Source organism: Peromyscus leucopus, chromosome 22 (assembly GCF_004664715.2).
Source record: "Peromyscus leucopus breed LL Stock chromosome 22, UCI_PerLeu_2.1, whole genome shotgun sequence".
Classification (NCBI taxonomy): domain Eukaryota; kingdom Metazoa; phylum Chordata; class Mammalia; order Rodentia; family Cricetidae; genus Peromyscus; species Peromyscus leucopus.
The window spans coordinates 51,547,611-51,567,774 of NC_051081.1; the positions used below are offsets into that span (position 1 = coordinate 51,547,611).

General features: G+C 42.5%; 1 protein-coding gene across 16 annotated transcripts in view; it reads right to left on the reverse strand.

Moving 5' to 3' along the window:
- Myt1l (myelin transcription factor 1 like) overlaps positions 1-20,164 on the reverse strand; it is a 407,242-nt gene that overhangs the window by 91,328 nt on the left and 295,750 nt on the right. For 10 of the 16 annotated variants that reach the window (XM_028883146.2, XM_028883147.2, XM_028883137.2 and 7 more), the window contains exon 10: positions 4,472-5,443. In XM_028883146.2, coding sequence (XP_028738979.1) covers positions 4,472-5,443 — 972 coding nt within the window. The remainder of the gene's footprint in view (positions 1-4,471; positions 5,444-20,164) is intronic. The other 6 variants (XM_028883145.2, XM_028883149.2, XM_028883148.2 and 3 more) reach the window with 1 other exon arrangement.

Consider the following 20,164-nt stretch of genomic DNA (forward strand, 5'->3'; position numbering starts at 1 on the left):
CCTTTGCTAAACAGAAAAATTAGGCAGGTGTCAGGGACAGGCTGGGACATTAGGCTTTTGCTTCATAGCTCTTTGGGTGTGGGTGATATTTTCAACCTTATACAATGTAATCAGGAATCATAAAGTATTTTTTTTAATCCAAAAATTAAAAAAAGCACCTATCTCTAATCTTAACTCTTGATTAATTGGTTTCCCGTGTGTTACATGATAAGCTGTGTTGCTCAAAGAAATCAATGTAAATAGTGATGAGACAGTGACCTTCTTAGAGAACAAAACTCCATATTATTTTCATTCAGCAATTTCTCCATATAATTCAGCCAGAGTGAGGTGTTGCTCAGAAATCCTTCACCTGATTCCCTCTTTGAAGAACTCTGGTCTCATACGCCATAAACTGCAGAATTTTCCTGCAGACTTTTCTCTCTGAGGTTAAACAACACTGCTTCTTAGCATAGCAATTCAGCACTTTTTTTTTGGAAAATCAACTGAACTCTCAGAAGGCACTGTAAGCAAATGACAGAAAGGGTGGCGATCCCACCTGGCAGGGTGATGGGCAATCAAAAAACGCTTCAGAAGCCGCTGGAGCAACCATTTGTTTTGATTTCTTCGTCTGTGCTTGGAACCAGAGGAAGGCTCGTGTAATGCTGTGCATGCATACACACAGTAGGAGGTCAGGCTGATCTAGAGCGCTGCCAGCTCCTCTGCAGCGCCAGCCAAGAGCCAATCAGAGCAGACGTTTGGTCCAGAATTGGATGCTGGATGCCAGAGATGTAACGATATCCTAATAGAGTTTTTTTTTTTTTGTTGTTTTTTAAACACCCAGATCAACCACAGTTCACCCTCATGCATTACAACAATTCTTGAAAGTGTTTCTGAGGCCAGCTCAGGCTGAATTCTAAATCGTAGATTGTGACACACTGTGTTTTGGAACAAGTATTGAAAACCAGTTGCTCAGATCACCAATAGTAGCTATTACATTTTGGTTCAGTGAATGCTACAGTTAAATTTTCATCAGGAGTTTAATTCTTTTATATGAATATCTCATTAATTGGGCCAATCATGCTTATTAGAAAATACATGCTTTACTTTTGGTTAAGAATTCATTTATATCAAGGAAAAATATCTTGACTTTGAATTTTACTTGGTCTTTTGAGATAGAATGTCACCCTGTAATCCAAATTGGCATGGATCTCAACTATGTCACTCAGGTTGACTTTAAACTCAGGGTAATATTCTGTGCCTCAGTCTCTTAAATACTGAGATTACAAGCATGAACCACTCACTGTACCTGGCTTGATTTTGGAATTTTTGAACTCTTACAGACTTTCTTGTGTCACTTATGAGCATAAAAATAGACAAATGACTCCCAGGATCTTACAAATGCTGCCATGTTGATGTGAAGGACACTCCCCTTTTCCTTTTCTGCTAACATATCATCTACACAATGTTCCTGCCAGTCGCTAGAACAGCTCCAGCCATCACTGGTGTGGAACAAAACACTGGGCATTGCCAACTCCTGTCCTGACCCTATACTTGCCTCATGGCCTCTGCCAACAAACCCAAGAGTAAGTCCTGGAATTTCAGCTTCTATAGATAAAAAGTAAAGCCTAGCATTTCGTTGCCCTTTAAGGGCATATCATTTCATTGTACTGAGAAAAGTTAATCCATGTCATTATGAAATAGTAACCACACGGTAACAGTTTCAAAGGACAGCAGTGGTAGTTTAAAATAATAAATTTAAGAGATTTTTAACTAGGTACAAATGACTTGTACAGGATTAAAAATATACAATGTACAATGGTTACTATTCACTTTTATCATAAAGTTACTGCTTCATCAGGACCCCAATATCTCCCACAAATAACAAGATTTCACAGATTTTGAAACAGTTTTGAAATTAAGTGATCTTTATATTTTAAAAAGTGGCTCAAAACTCTCTTGGGGTATGGAAACTAGAAGAGCATAGTCTGCTCTTGATGCATGACTGAGAGGGGACCTGCCCTGGCCTTCACTATCACTTTCCTTTGCTTCCTTATTTCTTGCAATCCCAATTCATCTTTCAAACAAACAGGAAACAATAGAGCAAACAAAAATACCAGGCAACCTCACCAGAAACCTTGAAATAACAGAAACAAAAAAGTGTGCTGAATTCCACTTACTCCCCTTCTGCCCATGGGTCAGAGAAAGGGGGCTGTGTGGAAGTCAAAGGAGTTATTTTATATTAACTTAATATTTTGAAGTGTTACTCGCTAGTACTTTAATGAGGTACTTTCAGTTAAGATGTATGGTATGAGAATAGGTATCTGTGGTCTCTATCATTACAGAAGGAAGAGAGAAGCCGCAATGCACCATGTTGGTGTGACGGGCAGCTTCAGGCATGTTGGTGAGATATGGTTCCATAACTTCAGTTCTTTTAGAAAGGGCTTTAATCACTTTGCTCCATTTTTTTGGAGTGTGTGTGTGTGTGTGTGTGTGTTAGCTTGGCTTTGGCTCAGAATGAAACTATAGTTATAGTCAAGGAAACATGGAAACTGTTGCTGGCAAACACTGATAACTTTGGTCAGAAGTAAACCTGGGAAGCTAGAGAAGTGGTGACCAGTGCCTTCTATCTCAGGAGAAAAATCAGGTTCCCAGTCTTCCTTTTCTCATGACAAAAATGTACTTCCCTGTCCTTATGTAGGGGAAGAAGCACACAGGGCAAATTCCATGTTTTTACATAAAACTAAAGCAATATAACAGCAAAGCAAAAAGAGTTGTGTGTTTGGCGAACTACACAAACCAAAGAAGCCATGGTGATGCAGAGACTCTGATGAGTAATTTGCCTCCACACATGGTCACTCACTATGCTTCTTAAGACCAGAGTTCTGTCCTGGGAACTACTACTTAGAATTCTAAAACATGAGCCTAAAATATATCTGAACAACAAAATATCTAGTCATATGGGAAGGCGTGAATTTCTTAAAATTGATTTTATCATTCTCAAAATCCAACTAGAAATCTCTTAACTATCAGTTCATCACATCTTGTTCAAATGCTAGCTTCATCATTTAAGACACATATTCAGTGTTCCATAGTGATTCAAGGAAAGCCTGAAGCTCAATGGCACCAGTATCTGTTTCCTTTAGAAAGTCATGCGTTCTTGTTTGCACTCCTCTGGTGGAATGTGCAACTGAATGGAAAGCCTATATCTATCCAGGCAATAGTCAACCAGTAACACTCAGAGCTCTGTCTGGCTAAGGCTTCTACGAGCTTGGACTTGGTCATTGTAGTGTCCAGCTGGTCACAGACCTAAAAGCACACATCGAAAGGGGAGTACACACCTGTGCCATGATAGGGGAAGATACAATTTTTTCTGATTGTTCTAAGTTTGTTCAGCAACTGATTTTCAAACTAAATTCCCGAATCTCATGATCAGATTCATAGTGAGGAAACTGAGTATTTGTAATGTACAGAACAAAATGAAAAGCAGAAAAAGGAACATTTTGGTGATAATACAGAAAAGATTTAAGGAACTACCAATTTCATTTTTGAGATAGTTTCTTTCATATTTCTGAGTCTTGTGAGGAATCAACCATACTGAAGTGCTTACTACGTGAAGCTGAATCAAGACTTTTACCAATTGCAGATGGATACAGATGCTACTATGAACATGAAGCCGCTCCGTCAGGTTAGCTCAGTTACATATATAGATAGGTGCAAATATGTACTCACTTATTTCATAAAATAAAATTCAGTTAAACTGTCATATTGGATAGTTTTGAGATTAAAAAAAATAATACACAGTATTTGAAAAAAGAGCCACAACTGTTTCCACCATGTAATGGAGCTAGTAAGGGGAATGAATATTCTAGAGAAATTGCTATTGGTTTCAGCTGTGACTCCTCCGTGACTTGCATGACAAGTAGTTTCCTTAGCTAACTATCATAGATAATTAATGTGCAGTCACTGTCCTTATCTTATGTCATCGGTCATTGTGTTGCTGTTCAGTTCCTTTTGGGTATTTTCTACAGGGCCAGTTTCATCAATAACTGTCACTAGGTGATAATTTTATAAATCATGAAGCCATCTACTCAATCCAATTTATGAAGAAAGTGCCTCATCTCTGATTGACTGATTGTTGCCTAAACCCTTGCCACTGTTGAGCATAGATCATGGTAACAGCACAGACTGGTCTTAATGGTCTCTATCATAGCTGTGGTGTGCACTAGCCCTGTCTTCTCCAGGATGCACTCTACCACTGTCATCTCATCCACCTGGCCTAATGACAATGCATTTAGTTGTTTTATGCATTTCTCAGACAAATATTTTATTTGTTCTATAGACAAAGTATCACATGATAAAGTTCTAGAATAAGCTCTAAAAATGTACATTAGACATAAAATTTGTAGTGATTTATAGTATAACAGACTATCATCAGCATCTCTCACTTAGCTCACATTTGCCTGAACCAACTTACGTTAGGTAGAAATATTACCTTTACCATAGTATGGCTTTTTGACATGGCTGTCACTGGATTTGGATTTTCTGTCTTCACCAGCCAGCTGTCTTGGAGACTGGTCCTCATAGGATCTCAGATTATCCCTTCTCCCAGCGTCCATGGCCATCTTCTCCCTCATGGCCTTGGCTCTCTCTGTCTCCAAAGCAATGGCTTTCTCTAGCAGAGTCAGGTTGCCCTTGGTCATGTCAAATACCTCCTCAGACCTGTCTGAGTTCACGGAGGTGGTGTCATCATCCCTCTCATGACACCCATCCTCCTTGGCACAGCTGGAGAACGTTCTAGACCTGGGGCTTAGCTGCTCCTCCAGCCGCATAAGGTTCATCATATCTGAGTAGCTCCTGTCTGGTGTCCTCCCAGGGAAGTCATCCTCTTGCCGGACATGTTGGCGCACACTCATGTTGGGTGGCTGACTCCTGTCCTGTGGGTTGGTCTCGCTGAGTTTCCTGGCCAGGTCAAAACACTGGTTCCTCAGACACTCTAGACTACTCAGACACACTTCCTCATCACTCTCCTCCACCATCTTCTCCATGAGTCCATTGTTCATGGGCTTCCCTAGCATGACGTAGTTCATATTTCTACTGTCTTGTTGTGACATTCCCTCAGCATAACTTCTGTCACTGATGTTCTCTGATAGCACAACACCATGTCCTTGTGCTAACAGCTTAAGGGAGTCCACTGTTTCTCTAACAACATCACTGTCTAAATCTAGACTCAGTTCGCTTTTCCGACCGAGGTTTTCATTCTTGTCACTATCGTCCTCCAAGCTATTGGAGGTATTGCTGTTCATTTCTGACTCGGTCCTGGCTCGGTAGGCTGCATCCTCAGCAATTTTGCCAAGATTTAATAGTGACTTGGCTACTAGTTCATCATAGTTATCATAGTCATCATTGTTGTTATCATCCTTTTCTGTGTCCTGCATTATTCGAGTACAACTCATTTGATGGTCTTCTGCAAAAAAAAAAAAAAAAGAAGACAAAAAGGAAGAAAGTGGCTAGACTGTGAAGATTATTGTTACAGCATGGACAGCAAGTCAAATCCTGCTTTGTCTAGAAAGGAATCTTACAAGACATCTGCTGCTGGGTAGAAAATATAAACATAAAGCAAATGAATCATATTAAAGAGCAGAAGGCCACTTAAGATATCCACAGAGAGCTATAAACTCTTTTAGTTAGTTTTAAAATCAGCTACTAAATACAATAAATATAATATCAAAATATTCATTTTTGTTTTTTAATATTCTAATTTACCACCTTCATTGAAGGCTGTATTCACAGCCAACAGTTGGCCTATCAATTATATCTCTTTCTAAAAATTCTTGAACATTCCTTTTTGCTAACACTTAGAGGTTCTCTGTAACCCCCTCTAAGTTGTTTGCTTCCCATCATATTAAGGCAACATACAAGACAACCTCAGATTTCTGAAGTCACACAGGAAGGACTCCCTGTTAGGAAGTTCCTGGTCATAAGGACACTGAATTGAGAAGTATGAATGTGACAGCTTCTTGTCAATATATCAAGGCCCACAGTGAAGTGGTAGGAGTGCCACAGTCAATGTGAGGAAGGAAGAGGACAAAGGCTTCCTCTATAGGCAAGTTAGGCATGCACCATGAACACATGTCACTGGATCAGATGGGACTTATTAACTGTCACACTCACAATCTATCATTTAATTTGACCTATGGTGGTAATATATTCATCCATCTCATCAGCCTGAAGAAACTTCAGTAAGATGTACTCAATCTCAAAAGACTTAGAGAAAATCTTTTTAAAAGTCCGTGTTAAGTATGACGTAAACCCCTCTATTTCATCAGAAACCCATTTGGCTTTCACTTAGAGAGCAGTTTGGATTTGAATCTCTATTCACAACTCTACACAATTGCTGTCATCTGCATTGCGAAACATAGATAATAATAAATGAGTTTTCAAATGCATTCCCCTTTGGTTGGATGGTTAACGGATGCCATTTCACATCTGTCCTTTGTTTTCATGATTCAAATGCCAGAGAACTTTCAGAGTTTGATAATGATTTGGAGGAATGAGGCATATCGACTAGCTGCAAACACCAGCTGACTAAAGCTGAGATACTGAACCTCTGGTGCTTTAGTTATGGATTTTATGCAGAAAAGGTTTATGTTAGCAAAAAGAGATTTGGAGCTCAATATAGCAATAACTGAAAATAACATCCCACCTGGAGTCAACAGATATTTAGGATCTGACCCACTCTCCAAACATCAGCATGTGTTAGTTAGAGGGCAACACTTGCTGCGTGAACCAGATTTTGTCTCTCTCTGAACACAAACCTCCTCATTTCACCACACTCTGCCAGAACCATTCCCCTTATCATAAGGATAAAATTGTCATCAAAGAGCAGCAAAAAAAAAAAAAAAAAAAAAAGAAGCTAAACTCCTAAACATAATCACAAGTGTGGCAAGGCTAATCACAGATGCACACCTTCCCATTGGCTGGCAGCACAGCTTTTGAGGGCTAAGTACATCTTGTTCTCATGACTCTTTGGAAATGTGATTTTTATATTTCCCCTTTGATTTATACGTTTTTATGTTCATGGGCTACAACTAGATCATCCTTGGGCATGATAAAGCTGCTCTGCCCATACACAGCAACCTGATGTTTGGGTAATTGTCACTATTATCTGTAGAGTACCAACCCAATGAATTTGTAAGCCATGATTTGGAAATGGACAATATGTCTCATGAGTTGAAACATTAAAAATCTTAAAAGTTATACTTTATGTGCATGTCTTTGACTACATGTAGATACATGTGCCACAGTATATATGTGAAGGTCTGAGGACAGTTTGAAGAAGTCTTCTCTTTCCCCCATGTGGAAATTCAGCCAGTAAAGGCCCTATCATGCAAGTACAAGTATCTGAATTTGATTTCCAACCTCATGTAAAAGCTAAGTGTGGTGACATGCCTGTAATCCCAGCACCTGAGGAAGTAGACAGGAGAATCCCTGGGGCTTGCTGGACAGCCAGCTTAGCCTAATCAGTGACCCCCAAGTTCAGTGAGAGACCCTATCTTAAAAAATAAGGTGGAGAGTGGTAGAGAAAGATACCTTATGTTATCCTCTGGCTGCCATATGTACCTTTAGTGTTCGTGTATATCTGCACATACATGTATATCCACACAGACACACACAAGGAGGAGGAAGTCATTGAATGTAATAACCAGGAAAAAAATCCCACCTAATCCCTGATTCTGTACCTAAGCTCAAAAAACGAATTCTGCTCTGGAAAAGGACAAGGCTCTCGTGAGCCTTTCCCAGCAAATGTGGCAGATGTAATGCTGTTGATTCTCCACTTACTCATCTCAGGATTGTCCTCAGTTGTTTGTTTGTTTTGTTTATTTGTTTTACCTGTCCTGCTTTCCACATGACATGCTAAGGAGTACACCTCACCCCCTTATGACCAATCTATGTCACCTTTTCCCAAGAAGATGAGAAAAGTGGGTAAGCTGCTCCCCACAGTATCCCAGCCATGCTATCCCTTGAAACTGAGGAACTGAAGACAGGATTGGTCTCTTCCCTGCCTGAGTGCCAGAAAAGTGACAGGCATTCTCCAGCCTGTGCGGCAGGCCCGCTTCTCACAGGGAAGTGAGCTGGGAGAACACTACAGATGCTCCGGTGGCCGTGTGAGGCAGATATGAAATTGCAAGTTACACAACTGGTCCCATCACACTTTTGCTACTTAGTGATTTTGAGAGGACAGTGACCTTTCAAGAGTCATAATGAGCTCATCTGTAAGGCAGGGATAATTATCTGCCTGGCCTTTCCTGGCAGGTTCCTACAAACCCCAGAGTGAGGTACACAGACTGTGGATTTCAAATGCCTGGCATGGGTGGAATGTTTTCCCAGTACTTTCTCTTCCCTCATAGATGCCTGGAGAAACTCGCCTCTTCAAGGATGACATCTGGAAATGGGCAGTAGGGAATGCATATGAAGACAGGGCCTGCTGCTTTTTTTTTCCCATTTCTTTAAGTTAATAATGCTCAGTGTCATTTAAGGCCTCATGAGTGACAGCAGCAAATACGGATATGGCTGAGAAAATGACATTTAGGGCCCAAATCCTCACAGGTGAATAGAATTCCCCAAGTTACCAGTGTTTAACTATTTCAAGGCATCCCCTAAAGCCAGCTCCTAATTATGTGGACTAATGGAGGGAAACCAGCTCCAGGTCATCAGCAAACAGATTCTAAAGACACGCTCTGTCTCAGTCTTGCCTAGAATGCCATAGTGAGCATTTAGAATTCAGTGTCTGGTTTTCCATATTCAGACGATTTACCACCTAGTCGTGTTTCTGCTGAGGCTAGCGTTGAAAAGACTCCATCATAGCTATGGGTTTTGGAAAATGGTCTAGAATTTTCTATACCAGTCAGGGACTAGAAATGTGATGCAAAGGTTCCAGCTCACAAAACTTTCAGAAGGCAGTATTTCTTGCTTCTGTCTAGTGATTAATGTTCTCTGAAAGAAGAAGGATGTATTTGTGATGAACAAAGCATTTTTCCAGAAAATAAATGCACATGTTTATGTTATAAACAGTAGGAACATGAACACCAGGCTGCGTAGAGAGGATAGAACACTGTGTTCCCTCTGTAGTACTGTGTTTGGCGTTTGTCATCTCACAAAGCCCCAGAGCCAGGCTGGGACCAGACACCACCTCTCAACCTGTCCAGGCCCTGGTATTCCCTGCTGAATCCCAGAGTTTTCGTGTGGGGATGGAAATCAGAGAAGTTTGACTTGATCCACTTCCAAAGGATGGAAATAAGCCTAAAGGTAGAGGTGCTTTTGTGGCTGAGTCCAGGAGATCTGCCCACATGATTATTAGCCGGCAACCAACCTCATTGTTAACTGCTGTTGTACAAGTGATTTTGATTCCTGTGAAGGCTTTATAAATGTTGTTGCCATAACTCACCTCCTCTGAGTTGGACCACTAGGAAGATTTTATGCTACACAGACAGAATCACATAGTTGGGAGGTTTTCCTAGAATGGCTGGAACTTCATACACTGGTTTTGCTGTAGTTTGTCTCTAAAAAGCATACCTGAGATATAACTTTTTTGATAATCACATCTCATGGTCAGTAAAGAGCTTGCTCACTCTCTCTCTCTGTCTGTCTGTCTCTGTCTCTCTGTCTCTGTCTTTCTCTGTCTCTCTGTCTCTCCATATCTCTCTCTCTCTCTCTCTCTCTCTCTCTCTCTCTCTCTCTGTGTGTGTGTGTGTGTGTGTGTGTATAGTCAATAGAATTCAGAAGAATACAAAGCCCTGTCTTATGGTGGTAGAGATCTGTTTGTCCTTCCTGATCCTTGTAGAGACCCTAAGAAAGATTCTTCAGTGGCTACTACTTCTGAAAGGCAGCCACAGAAAGCCACAAGTCACATGTGTTCAAGTGACAGAACTGAGAGACCATACTGGGATGCTGTGCATGATTGCTTTCCCAGTCTTCTGCACTGCTTGTTTCCATAGCAACCAGACTGCAGTCTTCTTGGAAGAGGAACCCAGTGGGCTTGGTGTAGACAAGCAGCTAGATACCCAGATCCTTCTCATCAGATGAGGCAGATTTCTGCTGTATGCCCCCCACCCACAGGTGACTACTGTTATTCTCAGCATCTGTCTTCTGGCATCCTCTCCCTTTGATACTCCTCTCTAGCCTATCGTGAATTGGGGACATATTTCAGTCACTAGCCTTTGAGACTTGTGCTGAGGTTGTCAACTAAGCTAGCCTGCCACCGGCCGGTGTCTTGACTAATGCAATTTAGATCCACTCTGGTTTGGAAAGGTGTATTATTTTTCTCACTGCTGTGACCAAATACTGGATGGAATCAAGGTGAGGAAAGGAGATTTATTTTGACTTCATAATTAAGATGATGCAGTATTTTGTGCAAGAGAAGGCTGGTAGAGTCCATAGTGGTGAAAGCATGCAGATAGGATCTTTCACAAATTAGGAAGCAAAGAGCAGAAGCATGTTGGCACTCACCTGGATTTTCGTTTGTTTATTTTCCTTTGTTAATTTAGTCCAGGACCTAGCCTATGAGATGTACCCAGCCCCACATTCATGGTGGGTCTTCCCTCCTTTTTTTTTTTTTTTTTTTTAAACATCTCTGAAAACTATCTCAAAGACAGACCCAGATTCTGCCTCCTAGGGAATTCTAAAATGAAAATGAAGAGTAGCCATCACCTGAGATTAGAAAATTAGATAAGGCCTACACTCTGGATGGATAGTCAAGACAGCCCTGGGCTAACCAAGTGAGATAGGAAAGCAAGTGAAATGCACTTAAAGAGGCTAACAGAGGGCAGATCCTGACTGCCCATAGTTCTGCTAACAATAATCCTAAGAGCTCATGACACAGATGCGCGCGCGCGCGCGCGCACGCGCGCACACACACACACACACACACACACACTTTTTCAGACAAGGATCACTATGCATCTCCTCTCTGGCCTTCTTCCTTCTGCTACTTTGTCACACTGTGCAGCGCACGTGGCATCTCCTTGGATGGTAGGAGAAAACCTGTCCTCTATCCTGCTGTTTTCAGAACCCCCAGACTTGAGTCAAGGGGACAGGGCCCACCTTCTTGGCATCCCTACAACAGAGGGCAGAATAGATTCTGGAAGCCATACTTCTCTGAACTCAGCCCCAGGATCTTAGCACCTTGCTTCCAAGTCCCCTTCTTCCTAGACAGATCAGTGGGTCTTTAGCTGAGCTAGACAACCCCTAGGGCACCTTTCCATATAAAAGTCCTCTAGATCAGCAAGGACGGTGGGAGTGGGATGGAGAGGCATGAACACATCATTATAGCCAGATGGTGCTAACTATGGCCACCATAGTCACACCTGTCCTGTTTCCTAATTACACCTTACTTAACAGTGTTCCTGTTTGCTTTGTTACTGGTGTTGAAAGAAGCATTTTATATTCATAGAAGGACTAACATCAAGCTACTAAAATCCTTCTCACTGCTTGAGCTTAGGGAAGTTCTCAAATCACATTTAGAAAAAGGCAGGTACCCTGTTGGTCATCAGCATGCCCTGAGTGGCCAAGTGTCTCCATCTTCCTCCCAATTTTTCTATATCATCTCCAGATATTTCATTATAGATATGTCGGTTACTTTTCAGTACTTGTAGATTGTCTGAGGTTTGCAGAAGAGGGTTATCTTAAACACTCACCCCCAAACTTGGGCTCTTCTACCACAACCCTTTCTCTATATCCACAAAGCCCCAAGTGGTAGTTTCTATCTGAACAATGCCCTTAAGAAGGCCACATGGGCTTAATGGGTGCCAAGAAGAAGAGGAGGTACAAGTGCTTCAGGATGGGGGGCACCTGAAGCAGTGACCCATGGAAGGAAAAGAGACACCGGAGTTTTGTTTTCAGATAGTAATAAAATGCACTTTCTCTTGAAAGTTGTTGAAAGCGAATGACTGATATTTGCATTTGATTTCCTGTAGTCAGTGAAGTTTATATGGTTAGGTGTGGGAGCCCATCTTCAGGTTTCCTAGTGGCTTTCCCCAGCAGGTCTGCATAGAGAGGATGATTGGGCCACGGACTTGAGTGCAGGTGTCTGAGATGGTCTGCACTTGACTGTGCTCAGGGGAGGTCTTTTGCCCCACCCCTTGGCATTTCTGTAAATACCCTAGGGCAGAGACAGTTGGGGCCGGTAGAATAGGTTCCAGACCCTCTCAAGGCTACCTGAATTGTCTATCTGTTTCTCCCCCTCTAATCCTTCTATTTCCTGCTGCTTCTACTCAAGAGCACTCTGGAGAAATGTGGGGGTGGTGGGTAGCCCTCCCCCCCCCGTTAGGTGGTACTTTTAAGAAACAAATGTAAATAGAACCTTTTTGTAGTGATTCCTCCTCATAAATTAACTGTGTGGATAAATAGGGGTAAGAGATGAGACATTTACAGATTCCTTTTTGGCTCCTTTCAAGGGTTTCAGAAGTTTACAGCACAAGCCATCCTGTCTCTGACAAGATCATTGAAGGGTAAGATGCCATCTGCTTCTGGGTCCCACGTTTGAAGCTTTTGCCTCTCAAGACTAAAATTTCTTAGGATACAGGTTGATCCTACTCAACAAGGACCACCTTCTATCACCTCAGGAGCCCCCCATCTCCACCTGTAGGAAAAGAGGAGTTGACAGAAGGACAAGCAGAAGATATCTGGGGACACTTCTAGGGATGGCAGCCCTGGAGCTGCCAGGAAGATCCTGAACCCAGGTGCAGTTCCCGTCTCCAGAGGTCCGGCTCCTTTGAATCTGCTCTACAGCCACTCCCTCCCATGTTGCTGCTAAATCCTGGGACATGGTTTTGATGTGTCACACACAGTTGCTGCAAGTGAATTTCCAGCCTCTTTCCTGAAGGCTGCTCTCATTTATTCTCAGTGCTACTAGTGTGTGCCCATTGAAAACTTGAGCTGTTTGTCTGAAGATAAGCACACTCAGTATTTGCTGTTGTGTATTCCATGGCTGTGTGCACGTTGTTGTCAATCCAACCGTATAAATCAGTCTGACTCATGGCATGGCCAATGCCTCTATTTCTCCTGAACAAGGTCTGACATGGTCTTGCATTTCTTACCAAATTAGTCCCCAGGGAACACAGACTGGCCCATCATTGCCTATTGTGATGCCCTCCTTGGAGTGACACAACCCACTGAGTTACCTGCTCAGAAATCATCCTGGTTCCTGACACTGTCTTAAAGTTTATATTTTCCCCCTAAAGGAAGAAGAAGCTAGATGTTTCCCAAACTCCCCAAGATGCTAAGGTGCTAGCAGCTCAGTTGGTCGTTGGAAGATACCTCTCACAGAAATAGTCTGACCCAGGAAACTGAGTTACAGAAAGTAATGGCTACCTAGGCTGACTAAAAGCAGTACATGTGGAGTTCTAGCAGCCATTCATTAACCCCAACTAAATCTGGCACTTCCAGGATTCCTTATTAAACAGAAACAGATAGAGCCCTTGGAAAAGGGCATCAGCTCAGACTTCTCACCAAATTGAAGATAAATGTTATGGTTGTCACATTTTACATAAGCCAATCCTGGTATACTGGATGGGGGATAACCCACATTAACACATATCTCTAAGTCACATTTAGAACTCAACAGTGAAACAAAAAGATCATATCCTTGTATTCACAGGAGTTATAGTTGGTGATAAACGCAGAAGAGATAGAGTGTGAATATACACTGTGATGTCAGCTGCATGCTATGAAGAAAAACAAAGCTGGATGGGAATATAGGGAAGACAGGAAGCCAGAGCAGGAGGATGAGGCCAGTTCTTATGAGGAAGGAGACCCTTGCCAGAGGCTAGGAGTATAAGCAGCAGTAAGTGCCAGTTTTACAAGGCTCCAGAAAGGCCAAGATCCCCATGGCCAATGTAGTATGTGAAGAAGTGGGCACAGAGGATGAGGACATGGCCAGGGCCTGTCCATACAATGTCAGGACATCTATCTTAGATGTCTTCTCCTGAAGTCTGGGAGGGTGGTTGTGTCTCATGAGTATTGGGAATACCAACCTGAAGTTAATCCCACTATCTAGCTTTGCTCTAGGAGGTGGCAATTTCCTAGGGCCCCCACTGTGGTTCCTGATAGATCTCTGCAGTCCATACACCATTTTCTGCCTTACAGATGAGGGAAATCATTCAACAAGAATTTCTAGTGCTTTAATTCAAGGTCATAAGACTGGCCATGCATCTTGTATCCTGAGTCATAGTGGTCTGGGTCCCAGACTTGCTAATGGCTGCTTCCTCTGACTTTCCCCAGGTTGACAAGTTTCTTCTGCAGAGCTTATGAACCATGGGAGGAAGGCAGGTACCAGCCAGGCAGAGCCACTGAAGCTACAAGACCCAGCCCTCAGCATCCTTGCTTCACACTCAGGCACACTGAGTCTAGGGCTCTAGACCAGCATAAAGGAAGAGAGGAATGAAGCTTCCTATAGGAAACAGCAGCCTATAGGTTGCTTGAACTCCTGCCTCTACCTCCTGAGTTCTGAGGTAGCAGGCTTGTACCACCCTTTCCATGTTTTGTGGTGGTAGTCACTGAACTCAGGGGACCATAAATCCCAGGCAAGCTTCCTACCAACTGTAGCCCCCTATTAGTTGTCCATGTTGTACGTAAAATAAAATTCCCTTTGCAACAAAATGAGGTAGATTGAAAGAGAAAAAATTTTCTACCAGGGAACCAAGTCACTTTTAACTTAGAAACTGTGAATTGTGTTTCATTCTTAAAGTTTTCATTCATTAGGGAACTAAATTAATGGAATGTGAATGAAATTTCATTTATTCATAAGGTTTTGAGGAGCTTCTGAATGACATTTGGGCACTGGCTTATGTAGATTTGAGGATTTAAAAATAATAGGATAGCCACATCCTCCCATCCATGAACTCTTTCAGATGGCAGTGACTTATTGACCAGTTCTTCCTCTATCTCGGTGTCTCTGTCCGCCTCGCCCTCTGCCTGTTTCTGTCCTCCTGTCTCTAGCTGTTTCTCTCAGCGGGGCCATTCATTGTCTGTGTCTCTTCCTCACCACCTGTCTGTTTGCCTCTCTTTAATGTTAACTGGCCAGTCTTGAGCATTGCTTGCCCGCAGAGCACACAGTCCAGCTGTGTATCCTCGTGAAGTGTATCCTGGCTCTTCTGTCTCCAGAGCAGGGCTGAGGTAAGTGTGCTTTTTACATAAGTGTGGTAGGTTGGGAAGGAACTCTAGGTCTTCCCTTCCTCATCCCTGACTCAATTCTAAGGGACCCTATAGATGTTATTTTTCTCTGTAATAAGAGGTTTTCTAATCCTCAGTCTCCAAACGTGTTCCTGTCTTCAGCCTGAATTCTCAAAGCCACCACTTCAATGTGCAAAGCTCAATTCTTTGTTGTGTTCTTTCTGGCCTGTGTGTGTGTGTGTGTGTGTGTTCCTTCTTATTTTACTTACTCTTTATTGAAACAAAAAAGAAAAGAAAACTCTAATCCAAACAAAAGCTTCAGCTAGCCCAGTACCCTTTGAGTATACAAGAAGCACATAGCATGTTTGAGACTACAGTCAGGCATCCTGACACCTTGTCCTGATGCAGCCTTAGCAGACAGCACTGTTACTCACTGCCTGTCTTTCTGGCACTCCCCTCCCACTTTGGAGCTAATGGTCCTGAGCACTGATTGTCCCCAGGGCAGAACAGGCTTGCAGCATGACTGGGTCAGTGCTCCAGATAGGCAGAGCTGTAGTTCTAGAGTGATGTAGACCTGAGTAAATGCAGGGAGGCTATCATATAGTCACTTTTGACTTTGGCTGCAACATCATAGTCATGAACAGTTCAGACTTGTAAAGCTCTTTTGTGTCTTGTGCCTACTTTATGCTGCAGAGCAAGACAGGGAGAGAGTGAAGAGGAGAGTTTTACTTCACAATGAGGCTTAAAAGGCTGGATGACCTTCTCAAGATGAGTGGCATGAGCAGAGGTAGGATCCCACCCCCCCTAACCCTAAGTGCTCCGTGTCCCTGTGACCACTCAGTATTTAGGGTAAAAATTAAATGAACAAGACACACCAAATGTACTGCTGATTCTCTACAGTGGACTTTAAAACAAGCTGTGTGACACCCTGTTTCATGACTGTAGAAAAGGCTAGCCTCTAGCACTTCACACGTGTGTTTGCATCTTAAGGGTATGAAGCATTGCATTTTCATTACATTTTCTGATTTGCCTCAAGGTATTCAAACTTCATGAAATTTGGTGTAATTTATTTTATAATTAAGCAAAAACTAGTTGACATGGAGCAGGATTTTTAAAAAAATTTTTTATGGATGGACAGTTAGATCTTACTTGAGGTTAAAGGCTTTCTTATTCTCAAGCCACAGCACCATCTACCTCAGGGCACTTGTATTCCCAGTATCCCCACAGAAGACTTTTGTGTATATTGGGAAGGTTAATTTTAAGAAGATAAAATCCACTATATTCATTCTCCCAACTGTGACCACAGCCTTCCTCAGGTGAAGCCTTGCATACTAAACACATCATCTCTGTGCTGTTCTGGTCTCAGAACTCATTGCTTTTTCTGCTGACTGCAGTAGAACACTGGCTGGCTAATTCTGATTTTCACAGTCTGTCTGCATTTCAGCTTGCTTCCCTCATCAGGGACCTGTCCCTGGGAAAGATACAGAAGGATAATTGGCTAATCAATATGGAGAGCAGCACCCTGAGGGTTGACTGGGGAGTTGTGGGGCCTCAGTGCAGACCGCTCAGCACCTTTATCCTCTTCCCCCATGACCACACCAGCCACTACCTCACCCATGATCAGGACATGAGTGCCACTGGGAGCCTTACACATCACTGTGTGGAAGAAAACCTACCCCAGGAAATCTTAACAATGAGAAAGATGTCTCTGTGAGGAAGAATTCACACAGTATGGTCTTTGAAATGGACTCACTGAAGAGTGGGATCGCCCCAGAAAAGGCAGTCTCGTGGACAGATCTATTGTTTCACGATAAGGACTATGGGAACAGGGTCCCACATCAGAACCTGTCTGTGTGGACTGCCCGTGCCCCAGCTGTTTCCGGGACAGCATAGGAAGCTGCATTGCTCCAACAGAAGCAGCGCCCCCCCCCCCACTTTGCCTCCACACCCTGTGTTTTCATTCTGCCTGGCCTTCAGCAACTGTCTGGCATATCAGGGAAGGTTCTTAATATCAGAATTCACAACAATCTACTCCTCAGGATGAGCTTGCCAAGGATACCACACCCATGGCTGCTAACAGATGTGGGATACAAAGGCCAGATAACCCTAACTGAAAGGGCACCTGCATTGATTCACACAGTGATTTTGGGGACAGTCTTGCAGTGTTCAGTGTTTAGGGCACGGTGTTTAGTTCTGAGATGCCAGAGGCAGATGTCACTTGGGAACGCCAGCATTTTATCCGTAGCTGAAGCAGAGAATTTAAAGTAAGGAGGGTAGTAGTTTGGTCTTATTCAGTCTAGACCACACACGGCCTAGTTATTCCTCAGAGAATTCACTTTCCTGTCTATAGGGAGATGAAACTTCAGTTCAAAAGGACATGCATATATGTATATCTGCATATGATGTTTTAAGTGATTATTTTTTTTGGTGGATGGAGTGTGAAAATAAACCATACCTTATATGTATTATCTATGCAGTGAATTTGTATTTCTCATCATAGGGATCCTGAAAAACCTTTATCATAGTATGTCCCAAATCTGCTAAATCTGACTTTATGGCCACAGAGTGGTAACTCACCTTTAGGATAGGTAGTTGTTATTTAATAAGCATGGAATTGGATAGTTACTGTGCATTTTTCACTATGTACTTTGAAAATGAGACTATGGAAAAGACTAGCCTGTGATTTGCCCACATTATAAAACCTAACAATTTTTTAAAATACATGTACTCATAGGATATTCAGTGTCAGGGCCATTTAGTTTATGTGTAACTGCAATGCTCAAAGATCCTTGAAACGAAATACTTAATTCCCATGTTCTAAATAATGTTTCTTCTATATTCAGTGAACTCCTTTCATAATAATCTGATGATTTGTGCAAATGTGTTTTACCTGAAACAAAATAAACACATTTCAAATTATAGTCAAGAGAAAATGATTCCTGGGTGGACACAGTTACCAGCACAGATAACCTGAGGCTTCATGCTTGGTCCTCAGGCTGATGCCAGGTCAGATTCTCTCCCTGTTCCCATATCACTGCCCTGATTTCTGCACATTGAATATGGTCTGCTCTGCTATGGTATCTGTCCAAGTTGTATCCAAATTATGGTTTAAGCATGGGCTGCTTAAGTTCTCTACTCGAGGCTCTCTGTCTTTCTTGCTTCTCACTTGAGGTCACAGTCTGTACCTATATGGCAGGAATGAGGCACCGCCAACCTGAGAGGAATCCGTTGCACTTCAGCCTGTGATGGGGCTATGAGTCAACTAAGGGACATAGAGACGAAACTTCAGCACAGTGACTAGCACTAAAAAGTGTGACTGTCGCATACTGTAGGAATCTTGCATTCACTGTGCTTCCCAGATGTGTGGTAGGGCTATCCTGTGACAAGTATGGGCACTGACTTCCACAGTCTGGTAAAAATAGGGTGTGCACAGTGAGGATATGAAAATAGGAGACTGATGGATTTCTGTCTCTCAAACCTTCATTTTAACAGTGTAAACACAAATAAGAGTCTGATCATGTTGAATAGCTCTTCTATCAACAAAGCTCTGGAGTTCCTTTGATGGAGATTCCCAACCCTGGCAGGTTTGAAATACCTGGAATGTAAAGCACTGGGACATCACTGTATGGTGCTAGTTAAATTGTGTCTTGGAATACTAGCTCACAGACTCTTCAGTGGAGACTTCTCCATACTACAGAAGCTTCTGAGGGATTCTCCAGGAACTGTGCTCACAAAGCTGGGTTGATAGTGCAGTTTGTTGATGGTCAAAGGTTTGGGAAATCAAACAAGGCTTTGGCATCACCTCCAAAGCACCCACAACAATCAGAACCACCGGGATGATCCTCCATAAGAGCAGCTAGCTGGGCGGTGGTGGTGCACGCCTTTAATCCCAGCACTCGGGAGGCAGACGCAGGCGGATCTCCATGAGTTCGAGGCCAGCCTGGTCTCCAAAGCGAGTTCCAGGGAAGGTGCAAAGCTACACGGAGAAACCCTGTCTCGAAAAACTAAAAAAAAAAAAAAAAAAAAAAAAAAAAAAAAAAAAAAAAGAGCAGTGCCTGGGTCTAGGTAGCACATAAGAGGATGCTTGAAAGGGGGTGAAGGGCCTTACTTTCTATCAAGGATGTTGCAAGCGCATACTTGCCTCACTGGGGTCGCACAAACTAGTCTCACAGCAGATCATGTGCTGAGCTCCTCCTCAGTAATTCAATGGGTCTTTTAAGTCACCTAATAGGTGACTTATCTGGGGAGCAGATGCTGTGACTTCTGAAAACAGTGCCTCAGTGGCTGACTACATATCTGAGATTGTCCTCCTCCCTTCTGACAGGTTTCTGCTTCTACAAGCTGGTTATACTCAGCATGTGCTGGATCCCTAAGTAGGGGCCAGGCCAGGTGTGCTTTATACTTAAAAATCTGGGACCTATGTAGTTATTATGAAGTTGCTTGTTTGATGATTTTGTCCTATGTCTGCTGGTAATGTTCAGTTGCTTGATCACTCCAACTAAGATTGCCTGGTTCTGATTTGCTACTGAGCTCATTATGCACCCAGGATCTAGGTGCTAAGTCAGAACACCTCAAGCCAGGGTGGCCATGTTGTTATGCACCTCAGTAGGTCTTCCAAGCATGTCACTTTGTATATTTAAAATGTAGGTTACCTAAATTCTGACCCCAAGCAAACAAAACAGAAGCACTTAAGTTTAGAAAATGGAGCAGATTCTAAATTTGGACAAGACTTTTTGTGCATACCGAATGTTCATAACCCTGAACATTAATGTCTCCTGCTTCCCAAACATGATGAGAATATGCAAGAGAGTATTTTATATGATTGCAATGATGCCACACAGCCAAGATACAAATCACTCATCAGCACTGACAACTAAAGATATCATTTAGAATTGCACACAGCTGATACTGTGTCCCTAAATATTTGCTTAACTGGTCTCCTCTACATCTTTTCACACATTTCATTACACAGGGTTATGAGTTAATTCTTAGCTGCTCGTTAGTGACATCAGTACAT